At 40.7% G+C, this 10,555-nt stretch overlaps 1 protein-coding gene across 1 annotated transcript; it reads left to right on the forward strand.

Moving 5' to 3' along the window:
- Window positions 1-741: 741 nt before the first annotated feature.
- Window positions 742-8,647, forward strand: LOC102371982 (amine sulfotransferase-like). The gene is made up of 7 exons (XM_006026153.3): window positions 742-774; window positions 2,636-2,809; window positions 3,327-3,535; window positions 4,050-4,176; window positions 5,389-5,483; window positions 7,117-7,297; window positions 8,296-8,647. Exons 2-7 carry the CDS (start codon window positions 2,668-2,670, stop codon window positions 8,418-8,420), a joined length of 879 nt encoding a protein of 292 aa, XP_006026215.1. The 5' UTR covers window positions 742-774; window positions 2,636-2,667; the 3' UTR covers window positions 8,421-8,647.
- The last annotated feature ends 1,908 nt before the right edge of the window (window positions 8,648-10,555 follow it).

The following is a 10,555-nucleotide window of genomic DNA, read 5'->3' on the forward strand; positions in this document are numbered from 1 at the left end:
CTTTTCTCCCCAGCACCACCTGGGGTGACAAGGAACAATGGTAATAAGCTGATGGAGAATAGGTTTAGGTTGGAGATCAGAAGGCAATATTTTACAGTTAGGGTGGCCAAAATCTGGAACCAACTTCCCAGGGAGGTGGTCCTCGCCCCTACCTTGGGCATATTCAAGAGGAGGTTGGATGATCACCTGTCTGGGGTCTTGTGAACCCAGCATTCATTCCTGCCTGTGGCAGGGGGTCAGGGTAGATGATCTGTTCAGGTCCCTCCTGAACCTAGCTACTATGAAACTACTATGAAACTATGATAAGTTTTGCCTTTTACTCTCTGCACCCTACTTTAGTTTGGGAGAGAACAGAACAAATGTTGGCCTTTTGTCGGGGCGGGGTGGAGGGGTGGGGGGGCTGAGGCATGCAGGTTACTTGCACTGGCAGAGGCCAGCAGTTTGGGGGTGCTTTCACACACTTCCAAGCATGCCCTACTGGCTCCCCAGGCTTCCAGAGACTCCTGGCCACCCCTGATTAGCTTCTGGGTGCAGGGGAGCAGTCTCCACCCCCCTGCTCTGTCAGCCACAGAAATTGTAAAGAATCACAAAGAAGCAAGGCTGGAAGTGACCTCCAGAGGTCATGGAGTCCAATCCCCTGCATGAGATAGGTTCAGCCCTATCTAAACCACCTTGTACAAATCCAGACTTTGAACTCTACAGAAGACTGGCCTTAGCCCTGGCACAAACCCCTGGGGCCCCCAAACAGAAGGCAGCTGGAAGCAGCCTAGTTGGGTAAGCAGCAAAAAGCTTTGGTTTCATATTCTGACTTTGGGGAAGGGGAAAGGGAATGGGGACAAGAAAGGGAAGAGGCCTCCTGGTTGTGGGGCTTGGGTCTATTAGCAGCTGCTCTCCATGATGAATCCAATGCCCTAGTAACCTCCTTTCTTATCTGCAGCTTCACAGCAGTAGGAAGCAAAAAACAGGGGCCACTGGGAGGCAGAGGGTGTCTCTGCCTCACTGAACTGTGCTGTCCAGAAGCTGAAGATGCTTTTGGGCTTTGAGGAATCACAGGGGCAGCTACACAGCTTGAAGCCAAGCAAAGAGACGACTGAGAGGGGATTTAATAGCAGCTTTAAACTACCTATAGGGGGGTTCCAAAGAGGATGGAGCTAGACTATTCTTAGCGGTGGCAGATGACAAAAGGAACAACGGTCTTAATTTGTAGCAAGGGAATGTAGGTTAGATATTAGGAAAAACTTCCAGAGTTTCTAAGCGTGTCTGGGATATATTTTTCAATCAGGAGGCGCTTCAGGAAGTAAGTGAAAGAGGTTCACTTAGAAGAAGGTTTTAGATTACATCAGCCAATAGTTCATTAAGGAACAAATATTCAAAATAATCTTCAATCAATTCCATCCCCCCCCTCCCGCCCATCTTTCTTGAGCGTGCTGCTGTTCAGGCCAGGTTAGAACACAAGTGGAAGTCACCAAACTGTATGTCTAATAATTTTACTATTTCATTCAGGCAAGTGCAGGAAAGTTGAGTCATGTTCTGTACTTGGTTTACATATACAGCTTTATTGAACTCTCCATATTATAGGTCTTATAATATCTTGTAATCTTGTAATCTTTCAGTTTTCAATTCACACACAAGAAAAGATTAAGAGGCAAAGGGTAAATAGAGGTATGAACCCCCAGTTGGGTTTTTCCCCAGTTGATTAGAAAGTACAATATAAGCATTTCCCAGTTTTTGGATCTGAATATCACGATTGTTCATTCAAGTGGAAGAAAGGATTTTGCATGCGTGTGTCTGATTATTGGAACAGAGCCACAAAGGTAAATGATGTTGCTAAAAATTCTTCAGCAGTATTGATGAGTATTTTGTCTTATCCCCATTTCTAAATGAAGATAGTGACATAGATCCCATATACAAAGTCTTTTGAGCTCTAATGATAAAGATCACTGCATAAAAGCTTAAAATTATTTTTTTATTATTATATTTCTTGTTATTTGGAGAAGTTTATACTGATTGCGGTTATTGTCCATCATTGCTCTTGAGTATCGAAATCTGCATCTGAAATATTAACTATAATCAGGCAGAAGGCATTACACAACACAAATTAAGGAGTTGATTTATGTAAATAAAAGCCATTTTAACTTGTAAAGTATCAATCACAAAACAGAGCTGGTAATCTGGAATTGCTTCAGGGATTGGCTGTAGTGAGTCTAAGTGTTATATGTCACATGGGTCATTCCTCCTGTATGAAATATGAGTGACAGGGCAGGCAAAAGTAAGTGCAATACATATCAGTGACAACAATAATAAAAGATGTGAACAACATTCCAGCCACAAAATTAATTTTACTGTAGGTTTCTTATTCTAGTCTTACATAAGATATGGTTCTTAGAAAAAAATTAAACTGAGAAAAGCCCTGATATGTACTGTTTAAATGGATTCTGAGGGAAGAGAGCGAAGCCATTAAATGTTGCTGGTGTATAATACAATACAAACACTAAGCAGCCACTTCTTTCCTAGTAAAGCAATATATTACACAGAATTTCCTCTGAAGAACTTGTTTTATGTTGTATGGAAATGTTGGTCTTTACAGGTGACTGCAAATGAAACATAACATAAGCTGATATTCTCTTACTTTTAGCTTCTGCATATATAAGAGAAAATTAGTCAAGAATGGAGCCTTCAGAAAAATATCTGTACAAATATAAAGGAATGTATTTCCACCCTGAGTATGTTACACCTGAATTAATTGATTCACTGGAGGAGTTTGAAATCCGAGTCAGTGATGTATTCCTAATTACGTATCCCAAATCAGGTCAGATTTGTATCATTTTCCCTAAAGTTTGAACAACCAATCTTTGGTCTGAGGTCTTTCTTTATCCCCCCTTTATCAGTATAACTATGCATAGGGACAGCTTTTGTCAGAATTTCTGCATTGCATTGGAGCAACTATTTTAGGCCACGTTTGAGACTGCAGTTTCCATTGCATTTGAAAGTGGCCCCGGGGATGAGCTTTAAGCTTTGTGTCTGGTGTAATTTGGATTTGGGGTGTGGACAAGAAATGGGTGAGCATGTCCCAGCTGGGATAAGTTGCTGTCTTGGTAGCTTAATATATAACAAACCCTTTACTGGATCTCACTTTTCATAATATGAAATGAAGCATAGTTTTAAAGAGACTGTATTTACAATGTATTTGTGAGTTTTAATTACATTGAAATACAAAATTAAATTAAATTAATTTTAATTAAGTTAGTCAAAGTATAGTCAACAAACATACACATATACAATAAATACAACAAACAAAAATTCAGATACATTAATTTCTTTCTTAGGAACTGTGTGGACACAGAATATTTTGAGCTTAATTTTTCATGAAGGCCATCGGGATGAAACAGAAGACATTCACGTAATAGATCGAGTCCCATGGCTGGAGTACAATTTGAACAAATTGGATTATGCCAACCGTCCTTCACCTCGTCTCTTTACCACCCACCTGCCTTACTATTTAGTTCCAAGAGGTCTGAAGAACAAAAGAGTAAAAGTAGGTGATGTGATCTCTTAATTTTAATTGAAAGGAATACAGACAAGTCTAAAATTAGCAACCTCTCATCTCCAACCTCCCTCAACAGCCCTTTCCAAGCAAAAAGTCCCCTTCCTGTGAATAGAGGTGTTCAAGTTCCCACAAGACTCCATGTCTTTCCCAAAGAACTCATTGAAAATGAAGACATGGTCTGGGTGGTTATTAAACTAACATGATAGGGTCTCATAGGCTTATGCTGTCTTCTTCCACTCTGGTGCTTTTCTTTAAAATGTAAAGTTTTTCATGCTTGCTGTGCATAGTGCTACCTACCACTGTTTTGAGAGGAAGGGTAAGAACTGTGGAACAATGTCAATTGCTTACATTGCCCGTTGGGTCTCCAGCTGAGGGACAGTTCTGCAGTTCGTGGTCTTGTCCAGTAGGCTTGCCTGTTTCACTGTGGTATGGGGACCAGAGCTCAGTAACAGCAAGGTTTTTCTGTAATGTATATGCGAGTGTGGTTCCTTTAATCTTGCAGGTTATTTATGTTGCCAGGAACCCAAAGGATGTGCTGGTGTCCTATTTTCATTTTTCCAAGATTGTCATCACCCTTGAGGAAATCCCAGATTTCAATATTTTCATGGAGAGGTTTTTAGCTGGGAAAGGTAACGTATTTTTGCTAAAAGGCCAAGCCTTGGTCCCTGAGCACAATCCAAGTGAACTTTAGATGCATTGGCAACTTTTACAGAAGCTGGAGCTGGTAGGAATGAGGCTTTTCCTCCCTTTCCTACCCTCCCATATACCACATGAGAATCAAAAGCTGCAGTGACTGTAGCAGCAGCCAGAGCTCGGTATCGAACATGTCCTCATACCAGTAAGGGGCAAGCTGCCTCATTTATTTCAAGTGAATACTTCCCCTGAAACATCATAATGAAGATTTAAATCTATTTCTGGGCCAATGTACTAAGATAACCAAGTTGAGTCCATGAGGATGATCACTGTACAAAGAAAACACAAACAAGGTTTTCTGTTATTAGAAACACGCCACTAATATGTTATCCCACTAAGCTAAAGCCCTACCTCCCTGATAGCGAAAACCCTCAGCTGTCACCTATCCAGCTTCCAAATTTTCTTTTAATCTCTCTTACAATGCAATGATCTTACAAACGGAGGCTATGGCACACTGAAAATGTAAGTGCAGATTAAAATCAGTAATAAAATTAGGAGTTCTGTAGTGCTGCTATACTCAATTGCATCTTTAATTCAATATAATTAATCTATTGTTGCTAAAAATGTTGCTGAATAATCCATTTTGCCAGACTGAAAGAGCAAAAATTAAGCCCAAAGTGCTGCCCCTCTTGCCTTATTCCCTGCCCCAAAGAAAAAAATAACTTTGAAAAAAATAGCCATTGGATTATATCATATTTCTCATTGCACCAAAGCAATGAGAAATATTATATAAAAAGTAAAAGCATAATAATGAGCATAGACATTTTGTGCCACATGGTATTTACATTCTGGACTGTTACTGATGTACGTAGTGGTCGTTAATTATCATGTCAAACTTAAAGTTGGCAGTCCTCACAAACAAAAGATAGGATAAGGCTTATCCTCCACCATGTGTTTAAGAGAGAACGTAAACCAGAATCAGGCTGTGAATATAAATAGGAAACGAAAATAAGTTTCTGGGAATAATTCAGGAATTATGCCTCAATATCCATAAACCAGCACATCGGAAAGAAAAGAAAAAGGTAGTGTATGTAAGTGCTTCCACAACCCTGCTCCTGGTGATTTGGAGGGCTAAATATACTGAGAATGTACTTATTCTTTTATGATAGGTCATTTTTTTTTGTTATTCTAATATTTTCTTTCATAAGTGCATAGTAGCTCATGGCTGGATCACGTCAGAGGCTGGTATGACCACAGGGATGAGTTCAGTATCCTCTTCCTGACTTATGAAGAGATGATAAAGGTAAGGACACTATCACTGTAACTAAGAAGACTAGTAAACAGTAGGCCATGCTCTATCTCTCTCTTCACCACAAGCTGTACTTTCTCTGTGTGGATAGACTCCTCCCAGACTTATAGCCCCATGTACTTTGAAGAGGTGAGTGGTTCAACAGGGCAATGGCTGCTATATTCTAATCGTTGTGTGTGAACAAGCTAAGAACAATGCAGATTTAAATAAACACACTCCAACTGCTGCTGCAAGCATTGTTGAAAAGAACTTGAAAAAATCCGAGGAAGAGGGGCATGCCTTCAGCTAAAGATGAAGGCCACCCCCACCCCCTCCCCACATTCAGTACCAGTCTAATCAGGGAGTACAATTACTTTCTGACACCACCCCAACAAAGGGCATTTGGTCTGACCCTGAGCAGAAGGGCAAGACCCTCTAGCCAGGAACCTCCATATTCTTGTCCCAGCAGGACTATCCCAGTCAAAAAAAAACATCCTTGGCTGCCTCCAATACCCAATTCTTCTGAGGAAGGCAACCCACCCCACCCATAAACCCCCTGACACATGTAGCAAATAGGAGAGCGGGGAATGCCTTACTAGCTCCATGTGGGAACCAGCAAAAGCCCAGAAGTATGTGGAACTCTAAATGCCTTCATATTGCTCTGCAACCCTTTTGAAAGAGCTCCAGACGTATGTGTATGTGTATCCACATCCAGGTACATTGGTTTCATTGGTACAAGCGTCAGTGAAACTCCTTGATAGATGCTTTTCAGTGGGAGTCTAAGTAGCACAACTAAATCACAAGGTGAGATTTTTATAATCACCTTCTACTTAGACGGTCAGGGTTCCTAAGCTTACAGAGACAGGAGAATGACTCCTTGGTCTACTGGTTAGGGCACTTACCTGTAAGAGAAGAGGTCCTTCATTTCAGTTGTTGTTCTAAGAAATAATCCTGTATTTTATTCAATGCCTATTTAATATTAAGTGCATAAGGAACCCTATGAGCAAGGACTCAGGATTCCCATCGCTGTATCCTAGCCATTAGGTTACTGAAAATTTTTCTCATTTTCTCCTTCTCCCTCTTAGTTAATCCTGAATTCTTACCTGCCCAGTGGCAGTACTTCAAGAGCCTAGCTGATAGTGTTGATGGTTTGAGCACTTTCCTGAAAGGCGGGAGATGTGGGTGGAAACCCCCAAGGCTGAGGAGGGCTTCAAACCCTAGTGTGCCACTTTTGCACAAGTGCTATAGCCATTGGATGACTATGCAAAATGGGAGCACTGCACCAAGCACTGCCTGCCATTGGCCATGCTTAAAAACAAGAATATGTTTTACTCAGTTCTTTGAAAGAATGGTTATAGGCAGATAACCACAAAAATTTGCAACAAGGTCACTAAATGGTCCTGTTTGTGAGATGCTGAAACCTTCTAAATATAGCTCTCAGATAGGTTTTGTGATAAAAAGGGCATCAGGGTATAGAATACTAAAATCATAATATATCTGGTCACAAATAATTCTCACACACAAAGACAGACTTTGGTTTACCATCCTTGTTTAGCTCTAATACTGTCATTTGTTCTAACACTTGATTTCTTTTGTTTTTTACCTTTTTAAATGGAAAAATGGTAAACTAAAACAATGCTCTTTGCAGGATCTCAGAGGTGTTGTGTTGAGAATCTGCGACTTCTTGGGCAAGGAGTTGAGTGAAGATGACCTGGACACTGTAGTGAAGAAAGCTACATTTGAAAACATGAAGGAGGATCCGAGGGCCAACTATGAGACCATGCCAGGTGGTCTCTTGGAGAAGGACAAGGGACATTTTCTTCGCAAAGGTAAGGCAGATGTGGCCATATATGATGAAAGATGAATACAAGATGCGGTAAATGTAACTTTCAAGGACCTTGAATAACTGAGAAAGTTCCATGCCCAGGGAACAGAGGACTCTGTGGGAGTAAGATTTGAGAGTGGGGGGTTTCTCACTGGATAAGAGTATCTTGGGCACGATATAATGAAGGCTAAAAGAGCAGCAATATTTTGTTCAGTGCAATGGAAGGTGGCATGACATTGCCCTAATGTATAATTGGTAGTGAAGGACACTGCCCTTCCTTTTATGGGGTTTATACGATTCCCAGATGTTGGTGAACAAGCACACAAACTTTTAATGGAGAGGAAGGGTGTCACAAACAAAGACAAGGGTTTGGCTATTAGTCATTTGAACTTCAGGGACAGCACTCTAAAAGATAAAAGGGAGGATACCTAAGTTGTGACAAATCAGTCTGGGTTCCCTACAGGCTCCATGGATGACTTATCTTAGAAAATGTAGCTAGCCAATTATCCAGGGGTTTTGGCTGTAGCTGTGTTGGTCTAAGGACATAGGCAGACAAGGTCCTTTGGGTAAATGTGACATCTTTTATTAGACCAAGTCAGCATTTGGAAAATTGGTCTTTGCAAGCTTTCAGGCACAAAAAAAAACTTGCAAAGAACATTTTTCCAACTATTTAGTTGGTCTAATAAAAAATATCATATTCACCCAAAGGACCTTGTCTGCCCAGTTTTATCCATGAAATTTCACACACACAACTCTAATTTAAAAAATCTGGGGTTGTCTATACTGGCCAACTCTGCCAAACTTCTGGGAACATACCTCCAAATCTGTAGTGCCATGAAGGGTTATAGTTTGAGAAACTGAGATAGCAGGCTCTGAAGGAATGATCCCCTGTAGTAGCCTGTAGTACTTCTGAAGGGCACAGGTTTTATCCAAAATCAAATAGTGTCCGAGCAGCACCCATACATCTGAGAACTAATGTCCCCGTGCCTTTTCTCTTGCCAGGTACTGTTGGAGACTGGAAAAACACAATGACAGTGGCACAGAACGAGAGGTTTGAAGAGGTCTTTAAGGAGAAAATGAAAGACCTGCCTTTCAACTACGTCTGGAATAATGAAGAAGCAATCTAAGTGATTTCCAATTTGTAAGGAGAAAAAGTGGGCTAAGGATAATAAAAAATATCTTTGTTTCCAATATAAAATGTTTAAATTACAATCTGTGGTTTTGTGCAAATTGAAGATATGGAACCTATTGACACTTACCACCATGGTATCAGAGTTCTAGGATGTCAAAAGATGTTATATAGAAATAGATACATTAAAATCTCAACCCAGACACATAGAATAACTAAGTATAAAACCCAACCAGACTACTAATGCCAGGATGGGATATTTTTAGGGGAGAGAAGTTAGGTGCTAAATGAATTGTAATAAATATGTTTGTAGAATCATAGTTAAAATCTGTTCTTATTTAGACTTGCTTAATCCAGCAAAGCCAATGGAATTTGAGTGCAATTTTGCTCTTTTCCTGTTGCAAATGTATCAGACAAACTTATCTTGTGATACCAAAGCATATATTAAAATGCCCGTCTTCTGTACTTCTTCATAAACCTCTAATTCATAATCACTTAATATTAACATCTTATCACCATGGGAAATAGTGGTTTCAGTGCTCAAAATAAGTGTACAGCTGTTGCTACTCCAAAGTATTCTGAACCTTCTGTGATAAACTCTAGGGTTCAAGGCAGAAAATTCAACAGTTTCATAAGAGGTAATGAAACATCTTGTAAATATATCTTAAAAAGGTTAGCTCTTTTACAGCCAGCTCCTCTTTCATCCTGTAGTTCCTATATCCAATGCCAAAATTCAAGGCACACAGGACCAGAAATGAAAGGGTATTTAAGCACTTATATTAGGCTTTATATCCTCTTTGTTAGGACATTCACTTAGGAGGGAGAATCCTGGCTTCCAGTTTCTGCTTCAAGGACTGTGCTTGTATATGGAACAGTACATAAAATACCACTAGAATAGTTGCTCTATGGCCCAATAAATATTCTTAAAGGTATGTGGATTTGATTTCCCTAAGGCTGAAAATGGAATTAAACCTGGATCTCCCACTTCCTACATTAATACACTCATCATTGCACCAGGGATGTCATACTCATTTGGTCCTACGCACTGCATTTGGACCATGGGGCTCCTTACAGGCAAGACCTGTACCCACTTCCAGCAGCAGGTTGAGTGGTGGTGGCTTTAACACCTGCAATTCCTGGTGCTACTGTTTCAGCTCAGGGAGCCATGTAAATTAACATTACCATCAGATATCCTGCCAAAAGCAGTCCCGGAAGGGATCCGTGCCCAGGATTCTGGTGGCAAGGCAAGCTTATACAATTTAGATACTCCAGAGGCTTGGAGGGAGAGGGGGGCTAGAACTGCTGAACAGGGGGCTTTCATCATTGTGATTTTGGACTCGCATGTCTAAATTCCCTTTTTGTACAGGTGGGCGTGGTGAGGAAATCAGGTTGAAATACATTCTGAAATCTGGCCAACTGACAGAAACTCTTTTCACTGCAATTTACTTCAGCATAACACAATGTGCACAAGAAAGAATGCTCATCCTTAGTAAATATCAAAGCTTATTGCTGACATCTGCAGTTCACCTTGCTTTTCTAGTAATTTCAGATAACCTGACCTTAGTGTTCAGAGAGCTACAACATTGCCCAACAACCTCTGACAAATACTTTTTTTGGCCATATTTGGATGCTTTGATACTTTCAGGGATGTATTTCAAACAATATAATGGGAAAAGAAGTGTGTATTGTTCACGATTTTTACCTTGTTTTGGTTAAGAAATGTAGCCTAGAAGCAACTTGACAAAAAGCATCAATAGTTGTTTATATCTATGGTACATGACTGTAAACACCTACAAGTAGATGAAATCTAGCTAAACACATTCTCTTACACAGATCACCTTGTTGGAGCCTGAAACCTCTGATACAAACCGGGAACAATAGCAATTAACTCAGAGTCCCTGTACTCTAGGGCTAGGTACAGACATTCAAAAAGCCTAAGGCAGAAGTGACTGATACGTTTTTCCCTTTACTCTCAGTGCCCTACATTAGTTTGGGAGAGAACAGAACACATGTGGGCCTTTTGTTGGCAGGGGGTGGGGGGTGGAGAAGGGAGGCATGCGGGCTGCTTGCACTAGCAGAGGCCAGCAGTTTGGGGGTGCATCCGCACACCTCCCAGCATGCTCTGCTGGCTCC

The sequence above is a fragment of the Alligator sinensis genome, unplaced genomic scaffold, assembly GCF_000455745.1.
Source record: "Alligator sinensis unplaced genomic scaffold, ASM45574v1 scaffold38_1, whole genome shotgun sequence".
Classification (NCBI taxonomy): Eukaryota; Metazoa; Chordata; order Crocodylia; family Alligatoridae; genus Alligator; species Alligator sinensis.